The 20,077-nt window shown below is 32.1% G+C and overlaps 3 protein-coding genes across 4 annotated transcripts; all 3 read left to right on the top strand.

Moving 5' to 3' along the window:
* The first annotated feature begins 10,576 nt into the window (after positions 1-10,576).
* Positions 10,577-12,151, top strand: LOC117786741. Its single transcript, XM_034625100.1, has 3 exons — positions 10,577-10,777; positions 10,919-11,011; positions 12,008-12,151. The coding sequence occupies exons 1-3, from the start codon at positions 10,577-10,579 to the stop codon at positions 12,149-12,151; spliced, it is 438 nt and encodes a 145-aa protein (XP_034480991.1).
* A 491-nt stretch (positions 12,152-12,642) lies between these two features.
* LOC117786475 (40S ribosomal protein S9) lies at positions 12,643-14,199 on the top strand. Of its 2 annotated transcripts, none has more exons than XM_034624760.1 (3): positions 12,643-12,658; positions 12,860-13,105; positions 13,471-13,661. In XM_034624760.1, the coding sequence occupies exons 2-3, from the start codon at positions 12,883-12,885 to the stop codon at positions 13,659-13,661; spliced, it is 414 nt and encodes a 137-aa protein (XP_034480651.1). In that variant the 5' UTR covers positions 12,643-12,658; positions 12,860-12,882. The 2 variants fall into 2 exon arrangements, with proteins under 2 accessions (XP_034480651.1, XP_034480650.1); XM_034624759.1 differs by lacking the exon at positions 12,643-12,658 and adding an exon at positions 13,931-14,199 and having other exon boundaries at positions 13,471-13,657.
* Positions 14,200-14,793: 594 nt separating this feature from the next.
* LOC117786474 (leucine-rich repeat-containing protein 59) lies at positions 14,794-17,979 on the top strand. Its single transcript, XM_034624757.1, has 4 exons — positions 14,794-15,045; positions 16,369-16,428; positions 16,503-16,769; positions 16,850-17,979. The coding sequence occupies exons 1-4, from the start codon at positions 14,938-14,940 to the stop codon at positions 17,423-17,425; spliced, it is 1,011 nt and encodes a 336-aa protein (XP_034480648.1). The 5' UTR covers positions 14,794-14,937; the 3' UTR covers positions 17,426-17,979.
* Positions 17,980-20,077: the final 2,098 nt, after the last annotated feature.

Below are 20,077 nucleotides of genomic sequence, written 5' to 3'. Positions count from 1 at the left end.
TGTGTGTGTGTGTGCTTGTAAGTATCGCATTGCAGACAGCAGCAATTTCATTTGAAATTTAATGCCAAGTTTGAAAGACGCCGCGTGACTCGCATACACATGAGAAAAGCGAGATTCTTTTGCTGCTGCCTTCGATTCCTTTTTTGCCAGCTGCCAGACACATTAAAGCGTGCGCACATTTAAAGTAGAGCCTCCTCTCTTCCTCTAAGTCTCCCTCTCTTTATTCTTTTTCTCTTTTTCTGCCTCTGCAAAACTTGTAGCTCTAATTAAAAAGCCTGCGTTTCGCGCGAAATTTGACAGCTTTCATCGCATTAGAATGCCATGCCACACGCGGCATGCCACGCCCTCAGCCTTCTGCCAAAAGATGGCGTCAGCCTGTCATCAAAATAGTTGCCAGTCAAGTTTTTGCCACAATTGTTTTGAGCTAACAACGTGCGTTGCATACAAATAAACTGAAAACTCCATGTTACAAAAGAGACAGTGTAAAACTGATAAAATAAAAAGGTTGAGCTCACAATTAAGTTGTTTTTTGTTCAATAAGATAACTTATTTTGATTTGTTGTATTTAAAAAAACTGCAAGACATTTACTAGTTGCCATCTATATAATAAAACTGCAGAAATTGAGGACCTAAACTATTTTTATCTAGACTGTTTGTATAGATTTTCAGCAAATTGTGCGTCCGTTAAATTTCTGATCCCGCTGACGACAAACCCTTGTCAACCAAATTAAACATATTTTTTTTATATTAATTAACTATTAAGTAACTGAATTGATTTTAAAAAAATGAAATTTAAATTAAATCTTTTTTTAAATCTATACTTTTTGTATGTTATATGTTTAATTGAATTGTATACCCAAATAAACTTTTTTTTCATCATTATTGATATGATTAGGTTTTTCTGGGTTTTCCCCAATCCTTGCAACAAATGTTGGATCATTTACAATTATTGCATACCTAACTTTAAATTTTTGCTTTACAGCTCATAATTTATATTTTATTTTATTTTTATTTGTAATCTTTAAATTAATATTTATATTTGGTAATTTTTTCTTTGCCGACTGCTTTAATTCGTAAATAAATAAATAAATAATTAAATACATAAGAAAAATATTATTCTATTTAATATATATATATTAAAATATATCTTATTATTATATTCAATATTAACGCCAAAAATACAAATCTCCAATCCAGCGATACCAAAACTTTAAAAATAAATTAGATGAAAAAAAGCAAGTCAACGAATACTATATTCTAATCATAATCTTCTAATATAAAATATATAAAATTGAATTTGATACTTGTTTAAATAACTGAACTAATTATTATATTGCGTATACGCAATGTTGCTACACTAACTGCAAACTATAAAAGTCTGTCAAAATCATCATTTAATAAATATAAGCTTGCAGTTCTCTTTTAACAAAATCAGCCAACGCTTTAAGCAGACATGAAGCTGCTAAAAATTACGCATACGCCACGTACGGCCTCATCAAAATAAATAGCAAACATTACTTAACACATAAAAGTTATGCATTTATGAGCTAAAAGTAAGCAAAGCACAGTTTCATTTGAAATTCAATTTCTTCTACTCTTCGACCGTCTCACTTAATGCTATTTGTGGCCTTAATGGCATAGAGTTAGCCTTTATTTGTGCCAATTTCGAGTAGCAATCATCAATAATTTACGTGCCAAGTAGCGCAATTCAATGGCAAGTCAATTTCTAATCTGTTTTCACTTGAAGAGTGTGTGTTACTTCAACATTCTCGTGCCACATGTTTGTCAATTGGGGTGTCAATTGCTCCTCAGCTCAACTGTAAGTGTGTGTGTGTGTGTGTCAAGTGTCTGTCATGTTTGTTTGCTTGTGTCAAGTGCTTCAAATGTTTGTCATATATATATATAGATATATCTATACCACATTTGATATTGGCAACACTTGCTTGCCTCAACAAGCTCTTTAGCTTCAGCTTCATCTCTTGTTTAACACAGTCCCTTTTCTATATACATATTTCAAGCAGCGCTCAAAATTTATCATATAAATTATACACATTTTTTTAGACAATATATTTTTCAAATTGTTGTTTATTACATTTGATGGCTCAACTAAAAATATTTCTGTATATTTGCAGCTTAACTAATCATCAACACGTTGCCATTAAATGAATGCGATAAAAACTAACTCAATTAACATGCTTGTCTAAGCACACACACATATATGTCCCTCAAACACACACTCAAACACTCAAATACACACAGGCATTTTAAGTGGATGGTCGTATGTAAAAGCATTAAAGAAAACGTCTAGGCATACTAAACACCTGAGATACCATAGATAAAAATATTTATATATACATTATTTATATATATAAATATATATATATTATTTATATATTTATATTTTATATATTTATATATTTATATTTTTTTTCAATTTCGCAATGTTTTCTTATTTTTTTATTTTTTTTTTAACAATTTCCATTTTATTTATTTAAAGAAGTCAGCAAAGGATTTAAAATATTTTAATTAAAATTAAAGTTTAAAGGCTTATTAACATAAAATTGAAAGAAAAAATATTTATAAAATTAAAAATGTTATATGTATAATATTATTGACTAAAATATTATAAATATTTAAAGAAATAAATGAAAAAAATATGTTTAAAATCTGGTAATATTCAAAAATGTAATAATCTTTCTTTAGAGCTTAATAAATTATTCACTATGCTTTAAATTGTACTTGCTAATATTTTATTTATATATATAGTACTCAAAAATAAGACTGCTTACTCAAATTAAGAATATTCGACTTTAATTTTTGAATTGTAAAAATAGGACAGCTTTAAGACATGAGAAATAATTTGAATTTGTATTTATTGAAAATTAATAAGCGTAAATAATTAAATACAAATTAATATACAATTATTGAGCTTACAATTAAAATGTGTTCTATATTAAAAAGATTGTTAAGTTTTCGACTCATTTTTTTATGAATTCTTTTAGGTTTAGCATTACTGCCATTCAGTCTCTCAAAATCTTATACTCTGCCGTTTATCAAAATAATTCCTTGCAAATAGTCAGTACAAAATATATTTTTTTTTACATTTTACATTTACATTTCTTGCTGAACTTTTTGCTTACAAATATGCTTTTTATGTAACGTTATTTCTAGGGTATCAAAAGCGTATAATTGTTTAGGCAGTAGCCCCAAAAACCAGGCAACCAAACCGGGCAGCAGCAACAACAACAAGACCCTAAAATGCCTGCCAAAACCATTGTGCAGGACACGGCACGTAGCACGTGTGCAGGCACATTCAAGTGGCATGTGGCATGTAGCATGTGGCATGGGGCATGTGGCATGGGGCATAACAATAGAGCACAGCGAGGGCGGTGTTGAAGTGGCAACAGCAGCAAACAAATTAATAAAGCTAACTGGCAGCGAGAGCGGCAGAAATTAGAAGGAAAACTGTTGGCAAAAAATATGGGAAAAACTTTATTTGTTTGCTCAACAATCAGAGAGCTCTCTGGTTGTATTAGAAAAAAGAAAAGGGAAAAACTGTCGAAACTGCTTACATTTATAAATATTTATGCGATGTGCAAATTCTAATCCAATCAGCATCAGTCAAATGCGACAACAACAACAGCAAACACAACTTGCCCCAAAACGTATTTGCCAAATCAAAAATTGCAGTCATCGTGGCTAGTCGAACCTCACTGTCAACCCTCGTTTGGCTCCCTTTTATATGGCATTCACTCAACTGCAGTAAATTCGATTTTATAACTGAGTGCACCACCCAAAAACCAACACCGCAGCACCACAGCACCACCTTCCCCTATTCTGCTGTCTTGTCAAGTAAAAATGCAAAAACTAGAAAATCGCAAAACGCGAATCGACAGTAAAATTGTTTAGTGACTTTTGCATATAATTGAAAATAAAAAGCGTACGAAAAGAAAGTGAAAAACTTTCAAAAGCACTTGCCAAATTTTATGCCAAAAGCAATATGGATTCAGTTTACAGTTTATGTGGCACAGAAAAAAAAAGGAAATCAACTTAATAAAATGTGCCAAAGTCAGTTCTAATGCAGGACAAGCAAACATACTCGTATAGTTCTTCATAGTGTGTGTGTGTGTGTGTGTGTGTGTGTGTGTGTGTGTGTGTGTGTGTGTGTGTGTGTGTGTGTGTGTGTGTGTGTGTGTGTGTGTGTGCGACACTGCTGAGTGCTTTCAATAAACGAAATTGCTCGTAGAGTTGTGTACACACTCACGGCCATGACCTTAGGCACATTTTCACACGCGCCCAGCTTGACAAAAGGCCAAGAGATAAGATGAAAGAGAGAGAAGTAGAAAGTCACTAAGACACAACAGAGATAAACTGAAATATACCCTGCTTTATTCTAAATTAAATCACTTTTAATGCAGAATCAAAATAGAGGTCAAATAATGATCAAAATGGTAATCCGCATGGCAATCGGTTAAGCTTTGACAAAGTTATGAGATATTGAAGTTTTTGACAAAGTGTCAAGGGGGTAGTATGGAAAATACCGAAAAAATTGACAGTGAGGGAAATTTTTTATGTCAATAATATTTTGATGCAGAATCAAAGTAGAGGCCAAATAATGATCAAAATGGTATTCCGCATGAAAATCGGTTGAGTTTTGGCAAAGTTATGCGATTTTGAAGTTTTTGAAAAAGTGTCAAGGGGTAAGTATGGAAAAAAAAATGGACAGTGAGGGAAAAAAAATCGAAATTTTTAAATATATAATATTTTGAGTCAAAATCAAAGTAGATGCCAAATAATGATCAAAATGATATTCCGCATGAAAATCGGTCAAGTTTTGACAAAGTTATGAGAGATTGAAGTTTTAGAAAATGTCAAGGTATGGAAAAAATGGACAGTGATGAAAAAAAATCGAATTTTTTAAATAAATAATATTTTGATGCAGAATCAATTAAGAGTTCAAATAATGATCATAATGGTATTCCACATGAAAATCGGTTGAGTTTTGGCAAAGTTATGAGAGATTGAAGTTTAAGAAAATGTGTAAAAGGGTAAGTATGGAAAAAATGGACAGTGAGGGAAAAAAATCGAATTTCTTAAATAAATAATATTTTGATGCAGAGTTAAAATAGAGTTCAAATAAGGATCAAAATGACATTCAGCAAGAAAATCGGTTAAGTTTTAACAAAGTTATGAGAGATTAAAGTTTTAGAAAAAGTGTAAAGGCGAAAATACAAAAAAAGTGAAAGAAAGACATGTCTTCAAAAATTTGAAAATCAATGTAAAATTTTAATATAATGACTACTGTTTAAAACCAACTGTTTTCCGACTATAACATGCCCTTTTGTCTTGCATTATTGAAAACAGGGTATATGAAGCAACGCAGCTAGACGCGTTTGTAGGCTTATAAATGCACTACAGCCCAGATTGTAGTCCAACTTGCATATATCCATTAAATAGAGCCACAATTTAGAATCATTACAAGTCGCCCCAAAAAGTAGGCACTTTTATGAAACACAAGACAAGGCGGCCATTTTGTCGGACAGCGAGAATAGTTAAAATGAAAGCACTATAAAGTTGCAGCAAATGGAGAATATAGCCGGACCACATATAAACATATAACTTCATCAACTGAAGCCCATAAAATGTAGACAAGGCCCAAAAAATACATAGCGTACAAAATGCACATAAAGTGAAAGCAAAATATTGTTTGGCCCGGCGAGACACAGGATAACAATGGCCAAAAAGGCGCAAGGACAACGATGGCGGAGGCCAATGCCAAGCACACACACACACACACACGCACACACATGTGTTTGTATGTAGGCAAAAGAGAATCCATTATTACATTTTTCACGCCAATAAAAACAAATACAAAACAGAAGCTGAAGCTGAAAGGCAGCCCACAAATTGTTGAGCAACTGCTAAGCTTTAAGTTGTTTATACTCTAACAAACAGTATTAACATTTTGTCAGAAAGTGTGTAATCTGCATTAAAAAAGAATTGGCAGAGACTATAAAGTTTATATATTATAATATATTTTATAAAGCCATACAAATAAAAACCAGTAAATTAAATACAATTTTATTAAATAAAAATTATTAAATGATAGTTTATTCAAAACTAAAATGATATTAAATTATTTCACTTTATTTTATTAGTTTAGAAGTCTTAACATTCTTTTTCTAGAGCAGCGCAAATTTTAATAAAAACTGACTTCCATTTTATATAACTGCCATAGTAACGATCGATCAAAAATCCACCATAATTATGAAAAAAAGCGGTAGACAAAAACATGATTTAGAATACAAGTAAACTTATTTAAAAATATGAACTAAAATATAATACTATGCAAAATTTTGCATTTTAAAACTGAGAGTAAATAAATAATAAAATGTCAGTTGCAGCCTAAACAAATTTGTCTAAAAATCGCATAATTACTTGTAAATTAAATGCAGGACTCTGTAAGGATATCAAATCTTCAGCGTGCCAAATAAATCTTTCTTTTTGGGTTTGGGTAACTTTTGGCAATTTGCTTTTTTTGGTTTGAACATTTCTTTTGGTCACTCACGAAAATTACTAAAATTGTATATCCGTTTCCGCTTCAAGCTGAGGCCAAGTCAACTTTTTTTTATTATATTATTTATTGTCCACTTTTTTTTTGGTCATCTTGTCGCCATTTGCTTAGTCCAGTTATTTATACACGCCTGTCAGCATGTCCTTGAGCAGTGTAGATCCTTAGACAGACCCAAAAAGAACAGAAAAAACTAAACTACTTTTTGGGGGGCATAATTTATGGCACATCACGCATACGACACGTTGCACACATGCTGCCAATGCCTCGAAAAAGAAATAAAACGACAAGTTCTTTTCCACACTTGTCTGCACACATGAGGCAGACATTTTTCAAAGCCTACAAGTCAATTTACAAGCTGAAAACAAAGGGAGAAAACTCAACAGAGCAGAGCAATTTGCAAATGGAAAACAATTCGAAATGCAACAATTAACAAAGCACTCAGGTTAAAGGCCAAGAGAAACAGTCAACAGTTAAAAGTCAATCAAAGGCAATTGACCAGCCAATAATGGTTAATAATGTTGACAAATCTAGCCACAAAAGTCTAAAGGTACACTCAAAGAAAAAACTTTTGTACTTGAAAAGGGAATATTCAAGTAAAAACGATCTTAAAAGCTGACCGATTCCGAGATTATCTTAAACTGAGTAGGAAAACTTCAATTTTTTCCACTTCTTCAAAAACTTCAAAATCGCATAACTTTGCCAAAACTCAACTGATTTTCATGCGGAATACCATTTTGATCATTATTTGGCCTCTACTTTGATTCTGCATCAAAATATTATTCACATAAAAAATTTTCCTCACTGTCAATTTTTTCGGTATTTTCCATACTACCCCCTTGACACTTTTTCAAAAACTTCAAATACGCATAACTTTGCTAAAACTCAACCGATTTTCATGCGGAATACCATTTTGATCATTATTTGGCCTCTACTTTGATTCTGCACCAAAATATTATTCACATAAAAAATTTCCCTCACTGTCAATTTTTTCAGTATTTTCCATACTACCCCCTTGACACTTTTTCAAAAACTTCAAAATCGCATAACTTTGCCAAAACTCAACCGATTTTCATGCGGAATACCATTTTGATCATTATTTGGCCTCTCCTTTGATTCTGCATCAAAATATTATTCACATAAAAAATTTCCCTAACTGTAAATTTTTTCGGTATTTTCCATACTACCCCCTTGACACTTTTTCAAAAACTTCAAAATCGCATAACTTTGCCAAAACTCAACCGATTTTCATGCGGAATACCATTTTGATCATTATTTGGCCTCTCCTTTGATTCTCCATTAAAATATTATTCACATCAAAAATTTCCCTCACAGTCAATTTTTTCGGTATTTTCCATACTACCCCCTTGACACTTTTTCAAAAACTTCAAAATCGCATAACTTTGCGAAAACTCAACCGATTTTCATGCGGAATACCATTTTGATCATTATTTGGCCTCTACTTTGGTTCTGCATTAAAATATTATTTACTTAAAAAAATCGATTTTTTCACTGTTATTTTTTAGATCATTATAGACATGGTTTGATTTTAATGGTAAGGGTCCCCCCTATGAAATTTTGAAAATTTTAAAACAACACTTTAAATTGGAATTGGTATAAATTCAACAACGTACCCAATATTGGGATGACGTATTTTTCTGAGTGTACAGTAAATAAAGTTGCAAGTTGTTAGACTGCCACAGTTTAAGGGGCAGCCCAAGTGGCGCTATTAAAATGATGAATTTTAAAGTTTGCTCGTGAGAAACTCATAATTTGTCTAATTAAAAATTACGCTGATTTAATCGGCAGCTTACACAGTCACGCCGCAAGGTGCATGCCACATGCCACCTACAAACTGCTACTTGCCACCTGCTGCTAAGTAATAGCTGACAATAAAACTATTGCAATAAAACAAATCAACATGCCATGCATCAAACGCTCAATGGGGCATTGTGGCATGTTCTACATTGTGCCACATGTGGCAGGCAAATGGGAAATGGGAAATGTAAAATGGCTGTGTGCCACTTTGCAACTTTTCTTTTGTGGTCACTGAAACTGACTTCAAGTTTGTGCAACATAAACTTAATGCACAATGTTTTGCCTGTTGCCATTTTATTGCAAAACTTTGTGGGGCCAAAAGTGGAAAGTTTTGAAAATTGTACGAAGCTTAAATATATACAAGAATTTTTTATTATTTATACGTTAAGTAAACAAAACAAACATAAAAACCTTTTTATAAACCATTAAATCTGAATTAAACTTTATAATTTAATAAGTATTTTTGTATATTTTCATGCTTAATATTTGTCAAAATTGAACTGAATTTTATAGGGAATGTCCTATTCATCGTTCTTTGTCCACTTAATTTAAATATAAATTTTTTTCATTTTTAAAATATAAAATTTGCAAGTAATAGCAATTATTTTAAAAACTTTCAACTCTGATAATTATTAAAACATTAAATAGGCTTAATGGAGTCGCCAAGCACATTACGCATACGACATGTTGCACTCGAAAAAGTATACATATTATTAATTAAGTTCTTATATTATAATTATTTTTTCGATTTTTTAAGGCAATTAAGCATCAGCAATTTGCAAAAATTAGAGCTAAGCACTTTGCAAATAATTGCCTTTTAAAAAATCATCAACAAACATCAGTTAGTAAGCAACCTTCAAACAACATGCACTACATTATTATTCTCTGCGGAATTTGTCTGATTTTGCCCACTGTCACTGAGAGCGGTTCCCTCAAGGTCATAAGGATAGTTTGTAATTGTCCTGATGCGACATTCTGTGCATTCACAAGGTGTGAAATGAATGTGATTCGTCGTGGAGTGACGGCATTTAATGCAAATTGCGAATTATATAAGAAACCAATTGACAACGTCGTATTTAATTTACAACTGTTTAAAAAATCAAATGGCTATCGTCCATTTATGTTTAATCTAACCATCGATTACTGCTACTATATGCGAAATCCGAAGGCCTATGTATTATTTCAATCAGTTCACTCAACTATCTTATATGCAACCAATTTTAATCACTCGTGTCCAATTGATGTAAGTAAATTTTATAAATAAATTTTTATACGATTTATATGTTTTTGTATTTATTTATTTGTTTAAATATTTATTAATTAATTATTTACATATGCATTTGTTATTTATTCATTATTTTATTTGTCTATTTAATCATTTATTTATTTCATTAATTATATTTATATTTATTTATTTATTTGTTTAAGTATTTATTAATTAATTATTTACATATGTATATATTTATTAATTCATTACTTTATTTATTTATTTATTAGTTTATTTATTTTATTAATTATATATTTTTTTATTTATTTATTTTTATTTTTTTATATATTTATTTGTTTAAATATTTATTAACTAATTATTAATTAATTATTTACATATGAAATTATTTATTAATTTATTATTTTATTTGTTTATTTATTCAAATATTTATTTTATTAATTATATTTATTTTTATTTATTTATTTTTTATTATTTTATTTATTTATTTGTTAAAATATTTATTAATAAATTATGTTTATTGTTTATTTATTTATTTATTTATTTTATTAATTATAAGTTTTATTCTTAAATTATTTATTCATTTATTTATTTATTTCTTTCACAGCACGATATTACAGTAAGCGACTGGACATATAAAGGCAATACTTTCTTAGATGAGATACCCATACCCAATGGAGAATATATGCTTGTTATGAAATCTGCTGTCTCCAAAATTTGGCGTTCAGAAGTAAAAGTATATTTTTTGCGATCTGATTAATATTAATTTCAGTCACATACACCACAATATTCTATTATATAATAATAAAGCAATGCCAAATTTCGCAACTAACAATGGGTAAAGATTATAGATTTGCATAATTTTAAACAATTTTATAGTGCGTAATTTCGCACACTTTTAGCGAATACAGTCTCTGACAGAGTTTTAAGTTAAAAACTTGCCACATCGCATTGAATACAAGATGTGGAACCTATTTCCACTCCTATTCAGTATAGTTTTAATTGAGGGGAAGCACTTTATTATTACTAAAGCAGAGTGCATTTCCTTGGATTCGAAATTTAGCTATTTCAAAAACTGCGAAATGAAAACCGATGAAAAAGGTCGAACCACATTGAATTTTCACGTGGTTGTTCGTTATAAAGAACCCATCAATGACATAACTGTGAGTAATAAATGTGTATAAAAATTTAAATATTTTTTATTTCTAAATTTTTCTCAAAATTTATTATTATTTTTCATTCAAGTTAATTTTTTCTAAGTTTAATAATTAAAGGATTAATCGTTTTAATTTTTTCCATTATAGCTGGGCCTCACTTTATTTAAAATATCAAAGACCTACCGAATTCCAATATTAAATGAGACTATCGATTTTTGTGCTTTTAAGCGGGAATCTCTCGTGACAAAATTTTTTAGTTTCATGACCGCACATTATAACAAGTTTTCCAATTTAAATCACAGCTGTCCTTATCAGGTACATATGTCTTTTCAAATTAAATGTAATTTATTTATTAATTTTTTAAGTTTTCCCTTAGCACGATGTTATTTTCAAAGGCGTCGACAATGAACGAGTTTTATCTGAGATTCCTGCACCCAAAGGCAACTATATCTTACAGATACGAGTGGCAGCCTTTCGAAAATGGAAAGCAGATGTCAAAATATTTTCCATTCAAAATTAAATGCAAATTACATTTTTTGTAAATTCGAAACTGAAATAATAATTGCATGCATATAACAAAGTATATTATATTATATAATTAAAAATCAATGTCAAATATCGAAACTAACTATCGGTAAAGATTATAGATTAGAGTAATATTAGGCAATTTCAAATGTTTAGCACAAAATTGCATCGAGTACAGTTACTTGCCAATTTTTAAGTTGAATACATGCCACAACGGATATATTACAATATGTGGATCCTATTCACACTCCTATTTTATACAGTTTCAATTGAGGGGAAGAATTTTATTTTTTCCAAGGCAGAGTGTACTTCCTTGGATTCAAAATTTAGCTATTTCAAGAACTGCGAAATGAGAACCGATGAAAAAGGTCGAACCACAATAAATTTTTACGTGGCAATGCGCTATAAAGAACCCGTAACTGAAGTATCCGTAAGTGATGTCATTATCCCTCTGCAAACTAATTGACTGTTTGATTTATTTTATATTTAGGCGAGTATTACTTTATTCAAAGTATCAAAAGTCTACAGAATCCCAATAATAAATGAAACACTGGATTTTTGTGCTTTTATGCGACAATCCATTACAACTAAATTGTTAAATCATCTTGCCGTTCATTACATAAAATTTACAAATGCGAATCACAGCTGCCCTTATCAGGTATGTATTCCTATTTTTTACTTTATGTTAGCATTAATATAATTTTTTCACAGCACGACATCATTTTTAAAGGCGTTGACAATGAACACGGCATGGCTGAAATACCTGCACCCAAAGGCAACTATATTTTACAGATACGAGTGGGAGCATTCCAAAAATGGAAAGCAGATATAAAACTTTACTCCGTTCAAAAGTAATTCAAATTTTATTTATGTAATCAAAGTGCCAGTTTTACCATTGCGCATTTTTCTAAATTTTCAAGCTATAACTTTATAAGTCTTTTCCGAATTTTTGTTAGTTTCAAAAAAGGCTCACCTTTATTTAATCTATTTGCGTATTAAAACTGTTTTTGTCATATTTTGTTTTGACGCTTTATTGAGCAATTGAAAATTGCTTACATTTTTAAATTCCGCGCCTTTAATGTGACCTTCTAAAAGCGCCATCTGTTGCTTATATTCGTAGCGTTGCCAAAATATAAAAAGCACTTACCTGTCAAATAGGCAAAATTGACACTGTTAATTTTTGCATTTTAGCAGTTTCACTGCTCTTCTAACAGTGGTGCTCCACACTTAACAGCTGAGACGATTATATGGTATGGCAGCCTTGGCTCCCATATAAAACGGAGTGGCAGCCTCGGTTGTCAAAAAACGGTGTGGCAACCCAACCGCTCGCTCTTTCTTTCATTGTGAAACATCAAACCGAACGTACGTAAAAAATTCGAGCTGCAATAAAAATACAAAATATAAAAGAAATTAATTGAAAATATTTGCAATATTAAGCAAATATGCTGCAATATTAACGTAACAATAATTAAATGTTATGGATTTAGAGAAATGTGCAAGGATGGCAATTAAATAACAAGATGAAATCTAACCACCGCATGTTTTTTGTATTATTCTTAACAGCTTTCGGTTGAATTGTTGGAATCATGGTTAACGGCCGCATACCCTCGGTCTTCTCAAAGACCTATGTGACTCCCCGTCGCCCCTATGAAAAGGCGCGTCTGGATCAGGAGTTGAAGATCATTGGTGAATATGGTCTCCGTAACAAGCGTGAAGTGTGGCGTGTAAAATACGCTTTGGCCAAGATCCGTAAGGCTGCCCGTGAGCTGCTCACTTTGGATGAGAAGGACGAGAAGCGTCTATTCCAGGGTATGTGTCAAGTCGACCAGACTTATTTGCTAGTTACATGCATGTTACACTAATATAAGGTAGCGACAACAGTGGAAGTAATGAAAGTGCGTGTGAGCGAGACAAAGCATTTCATAGCTTGCTAGACTGCTCTTACATACTGCACAAATTGAGAGCCCTCTCTGTAATATCGCTACCCTTTATTATTGTACCATGATTTTAAGTCACTTTTTATGATGAATTGTATTAAACATAAATAATCTGACACTTCTTGTCTGAAACAAACACATTGACGTTAACCAATACACACTGAGTAACAAGTTAAACAAATAACATTTGTTTATTATGTAATTAAACTAACTAATAATTAATTTATTCTCTTTTAGGTAATGCTCTGCTGCGTCGTCTGGTGCGCATTGGTGTCTTGGACGAATCCCGCATGAAGCTCGATTATGTGTTGGGTCTCAAGATTGAGGATTTCTTGGAGCGTCGTCTGCAGACGCAGGTCTTCAAGCTGGGATTGGCCAAGTCCATTCATCATGCACGTGTGTTGATCCGTCAGCGTCACATTCGGTAAATATCGCTTGGACAAAGCGGCGATAAACGTCGCTAGGCAACAACAAAAAAAACAAATGTTAAATCTCTTAATGTTCAGTAAGACCACTTGGGAGTCGAACAAGTTCCTGGAGTTCTTGCACCGGCTCTCAACGTCTTTTTGGTTCTCTTAAACCATTAAATGCATTAACTGCATTTTGCGTAAGTTGCACTGAACACTATTTATAACCACTGTTCCCCTAGTTATACTTAATTGTCTTACTAATTATATTTATTTATCTATTTATACAGTGTGCGCAAGCAAGTGGTCAACATTCCATCCTTCGTGGTGCGTTTGGACTCGCAGAAGCACATCGACTTCTCCCTCAAGTCGCCCTTCGGTGGCGGCCGTCCTGGACGCGTCAAGAGGAAGAACATGAAGAAGAACCAAGGTGGTGGCGCCGCTGCTGCTGAAGAGGAGGAGGACTAAACTAGACCAACAATAAAATTCTGTTTACATGGACAGTTTTTTTCAAAAAAGTGAAATATTTACAAAATAAAATGTAAAATTTTAAACAAAACAAAGCGCTTCTTTATTGCCAGACAGTGTTGTCGTATGATTGGCGTTGCCAGTTGGTCTTGAATATGCCATTCACAATAGTTTGTGTATTGCACTTGTATACATATGCTTTAAAATTAAAGCAACATAAGCAAACATTGTGTGTTTATTGCCTTATTAATAGCAAATCTATAATTATAGTATTTAAAAACTGCATATAAAATTATTCACTTGAATGAGCTGCCACTTTTGACGTCACAGTTTGTGCACCTGCGCAAGGCGTTACCACACTGTTGTGAGCACCTTCCGCAGATGCCAACTTAGCTATTTTATAGCTAATGCTGACTTTTCTCAGAGTTCTATAGCTAGAAAAATTTAAATAATCGCTATTCGCCGGATATTTGGCTACTTTAAATATATAATGCAACGCAGTATTTTTATGTAGCAACTTCTGAAACGCAAAATGTTGGTAGATGAGGATGTATATAAATAATAAATAAATTAAAAAAATTTTTAGTTGAAAAAGTTGCCTATTTTTTTTGTAGCTATTGTACAACGCATTTTCAGCTATTTTTGACCGCTTTCCAGCCAGAAGCAGCTATTTTTCCCTCTAGCTGGCAACACTGGATGAGCGGCTTTTGGCGAGTGCAGCTGTGTTTTGGTTTTTCATTTCGAATAAGTTGGCATTCAAAATTGTGTCGGACATTCGTATATTAGTTACAAAAGTAGAATACAAATTAACACAAAATACACAGCAAATATGCCAAAAGGCGTAGACAAAGTCAAAGTGAATGTGAAGGAGCGTGTCAAGGACGAACACTGCGATCTCAGCTTGTCCGAGCTGACTGAAATCCCAGTGCGTGAAATTGTAAGTAAATTGTAATAATGGAAACGACGCGAAGCGATTTATGGGGTGCTACTAATTTGCAATAATATCAATGCATAGCTAATTAGCTGACCTGACCCAGCCACTATGTAATTCCGCCCCAATGGCGCCCCCTCCTTCGACTCCCCGCGACGCCAAAGTCCAAATGCAAACGCAAACAAAGCGATGCCGAGTCTGGCAAAAGTCTAGCCAGTTATAGGCTATCTCGCTCACGCTAACAGTGATTCAAATGTCGGTGTCGTCGTTCTTATTTTACTTGTTGTTGTTGTTGCTGTTTTTGTTGTTGCCGGCTGGCTTGCAATTAACGCTGACGTTGACTGCATTGCATTTACACTTGAGAGCGCCGCATAAAGGAGCTGTGTGGTTGCTGTGTATGTGTGTGTGTGAGAGCATGCTTACCTACAGTTACTGAAGTAATTGTTTTGACAAAGAAAAATAGTCCTTATATTTTAGCTTGCAAAGAAAAAACCTTTAGTTTGGTTTTTATACTGACACGAGTTTAAGAAATAAATAAAAGTTCAAGTCATATAAAAAATTAAAAAAAAGTGTCTACTAAAAAAAAACAATTTAAATAAAACTAAGTAAAATAAACTGAATCAATAACCATAAATAAAAAATTAATTAAATAAATTCAAATAAAAAGTTATAAGAAAAAAAAACTAAATCAATAACCATAAAAATTCTCTTTAAAATCCTTCCTTTTACTTTCCTTTCGAAAAATCCCTGTCCTTACTAATACCAATAGTTGTACTAACACTAATTTCTAATACTAACACTTATTGATCGGATTAGTTTTTCTTGGGCTTTCTCTAATTCATACATCAAATGTTGGATCATTATTAAATTATTAATTTATTTAATTAACCTCAGATATTTTTATTTTTAATTTCTTTTGGATTCTTTCAGTTTTAAATTTAAATTGATAAAAATGATAATAATTTCATATTTTAAAGTTTTCTAATTAATTGTTCGACCATATAAATAATGATACTTAACAATGAGCTCAATTTATGTTGAAAATATTAAAGTAAACATAAATTTTTATGTTTGTGACAACAATTACTTGGGCAACTGTATGTGTGCAGCTGAAAGTGCTTCAGGGGGTTGATTCTTGTGATTTGGCAGGGCATTTTTACCACCCCTCTCCGGTCGTTCAGTCGGTCGGTTGTTTGTTCGGTCAGTGGCATGGGAAAGTTGCCAAATTTGTGGGTTATTTTTCGGGGGTTTCTTTTATCCTTTTACTGAACACACACATCCTGTTTGAAATTGAACTTATAATATTCAGTTTTATTTAAACCTTTGCAGGCTTCGTTCAAGCGCGTTACCTTTCTGGATCTGTCCAGCAATCGTCTGGTCACACTTGGCGTAAGTTAATTTAAGCTAATTATTTAGTTTATAATTTTTTAAAAATATTCCCTTATTTTTGATGCCTCTCACAGCGCAACTTTACAACACTGACACGTTTAGTGAAGCTCGATCTGAGCAAGAATCAAATACGCTCCTTACCCGACGACTTTGGCCAGTTGGAGCATCTGCGTCATTTGGATTTGTACAACAACAGCTTGGAGCATTTGCCATTGAGTTTCGGACGCTTGAGTCGCTTGCGCTATTTGGACTTGAAGGGCAATCCTTTGACACCGGCCTGGGAGAAAATTGTGGGTCGCTGCTCGACGTTGAAGGACTGCCAACAGGCGGCCAAGAATACTGTAAGCCAAGTGGCCACTTGACTCTCAAGTGTCAAAGCTTTTCATATACAATTTACGAATTTATTCTTCACATTTTGCAGGTCAACGTTTGTGTAAACTACAAGTCGGAATTCATTGAGCGAGAACGTCAACAGCAAGTGAATACGGCACAAATGGCCGGAGCCGGTGATGGCGATGGCAGCACCAGCTCCAACTCCAATCACAGCGCTGTACTAAAGGCCAATGGCGCTGCTGAGGCCAACAAGAAGACCAACAAGGCAAACAAAAAGTCAAACAAGTCAAAAAAGGCAGCAGGAGCTGCTGCAGAAAATGAACTGACCATTAAACCCGTAAGCACTGTAGCCAACACCAAAGCCACAAATCAAAAGAACAATCAAAAGAAGAAGTCAACAACAACAACAACAACAAATTCAAGCAGCTGGTTTACTTCCCTATCGGGTGTTGCCTTCTCCTCCCTGATGACCTTTATGCTGCTCTTTCTGCTCAATGTGCTGATTATCTATATGATTATGTTTAAGAATCCAGATATTGCCGACAAGCTGGTCGAATATATACCACATCAGTATCGCGATTGGATCTTGACCAAAACGGAAATCTTTCGATTGCGTGTTACCGATTGGATCTCGGAGTTTCGTACTCCGCCCGAGGAGCACTGACGATTCATTTATTTGAAGCCATAGATCGAGCGCTCGGCTTCAAATAGGGCAACTAAATTTCTTTCGGATATATAGCGCGTGTGTGGAATTCAAATTGATAATGTGTAGACCAACCGATTTTTGGATATATGTAACCCAAATGTGTACTGCCATATATACAACTATATGTATATTTAAGTATTTACGTCCATTGGCAAGAAATTTTTACCACACATCAATCACACAAACTACTCTCAGTCAATCAATCAATCAATCACACTCTCAACTAAACGTTACAATAGATCAAAACTGAAACTCAAACTCAATAGTAACTGAATTGCAGTTCCAAACTGAAAATAAAAACAAACACACATATAGAAACTACAGACACAGTCAACGTGCTTCACACGATTCATATACAACACTCATCTCAAGTATTATATCTAAATATATACATAATTTAACAGACTCATCGATAATACTAATAACTCTGTAACCGATCACAAATGCATTCTGTAAGAATTTCTTGTGCAATTTATAGCATTTTATTTAAATAATATATCCAACTAAAGTTATAGCATGATTTTAATGATTTAATGCTGACAGATTTGAAATCTCAAGTATAAGTTTATATACTACCAAATACTATACTATGAAATCTGCAGGCTTTAGTTTAACTTTATAAACTGAAACAAAGTTAACTGGTTTCATATATATACATCTATTATTTTACGTATAATGCATAAACAAATTAAATTAAATATTGTGTGTAATTTATGGAAAATGTATACAAAACGAATTGCTGATTTTTGGAATAAAGTTTTACATTTTAACAGAGCAATACAAAGTGTTATTTAGTTTTTTTTATGAGATTGTTTATGGTAAATAATAAACGTTTTTTTTCTGGAAAGTTTGAATTTAACTCTATTATTCAATCTAATTATCGTCTAGCTTTGTGTAAAATACTTGATTTTGTTTAGTTAAAATTTTTAAAACCGCTTTGGAATTCTAAATAATCCTATTAAATATTTATTTATGTTACTATACAAGTAATATATGTAAATGAATTATCAGTAATTTATTTGATTTATTTTTAGTTCTTGCTCTTAAATTAGATTTTGACTGTCGTAGAACCAAAACAGATTTTAGTGATCGCAAAGACTTTAGAGATTATACAAATCTAAGCCAAAATCAATTATCTGGATGATATCTTAGATGTTAACTACTATTCAATGGATGTGGTATATAAAAATATAAATTTTATTATTTTTTACGTTTTTTTGTTAATTTATTTTTTAGTTTTTAATCAATCCTTAAAAATCAAGAATCATAGTATAGGAAAGTCTTTGTATCTAAAAAGTATAGAATTGAAAATAATCCAGGAAATAGTCCGAATCATTTAAATAATTTGGTGAAGAACCATGAAAGAAAGAACCTGGAATTGAATTCAGATGATAAATCGAGCTATATAATTAAAAATGATTCAAAATTGAATGCATCAAAGTATTATTTGTATGATGTGGTTAAAAAAAATGCGGAATAAACAAGGAGTATGTAAAGTGATTTACAGATGACTATTCGAACTATTTAATTGAAAATTATGTAAGATTAAGTCAATGAACTTATTATTATAATGATGTTAAGAAACTGGCAATCAACAAAGAATATAACAATGGAGTTCTAGATGACTATTCGGACTATTTAATTGAAAGTTAGCTAAGATTGACGATGATAAGGATAAACTACTATAATTATATAAATGACTTACATAAGGAGAGAAGCAACGACTATAAATATGAAGTACTTATTATTAAAACGATGTGGTTAAGAAAAAAAAGAAATATTAAAGTGCAATTCTAGATGATTGTTAGGACTATTTAATTAAAAATTTCCCAAGATTGACTCAATGAACTAACTATATAAATGACTTATATAAGAAAAGTAACAACGAATAAGAAAAGGACTATAAATATTAAATTTTAAGATGACTAATCGAAGTATCAACTAACATAATCCCCCCAAAAACACGCTAATACTCCCACGAATATTAGCTGAATTGTCATAAATTGAGAGACTGCTCTCTAAGCCCTCTATACATAGATATTTCTCTCTCTCTCTCGCTCTCTCGCTCTCTTTGTGTCTCTTAAAGCACACGGCACATGAGTTTTAACATGTGTTGACAAATTATTGTTTATACAAAAAAAAAAGAAAGCACTTAAGTTCAGTTCGACAAATGGCAAACAGTATTTAATTGAAAATGACTTGCAAAAAATGTACAGGTTCTATGAGAATTTCATCATAATGCATGTATCTTTTTATGTATATGTGTTCGATTTGTTTATCTATAAAATAGATTAACCTAGAACAATGACGTATCTCATTATCATTATTATTATCATTAGTGGTGGAAGGTGCAATTGCAGCGTCATAACAACTCGACATTTTATTGCCGGCTAATAAATGCATTTCCATTCATAATGGAAAAGTTCTATGCATTTGATATGGTTTATCTTGTCGCGCTGATGCAATTTACTGTTATGCTTTATCAGCAAATTTCTTTCACTCGCTTCTAATTTAAAGTTTCATGTTTCCGTTTTGTGAGAGCGCAAACTTTAAAAAAGTGTTTGCGCTTATGAAAGTGGAGTCGTAAATTTCATCAGCCAAATAATTGCC

Source organism: Drosophila innubila, assembly GCF_004354385.1.
Source record: "Drosophila innubila isolate TH190305 chromosome 3L unlocalized genomic scaffold, UK_Dinn_1.0 0_D_3L, whole genome shotgun sequence".
NCBI lineage: Eukaryota > Metazoa > Arthropoda > Insecta > Diptera > Drosophilidae > Drosophila > Drosophila innubila.
Note: the sequence above shows the minus strand (reverse complement) of the source record. Positions and strands in the feature narration are given on the sequence as shown.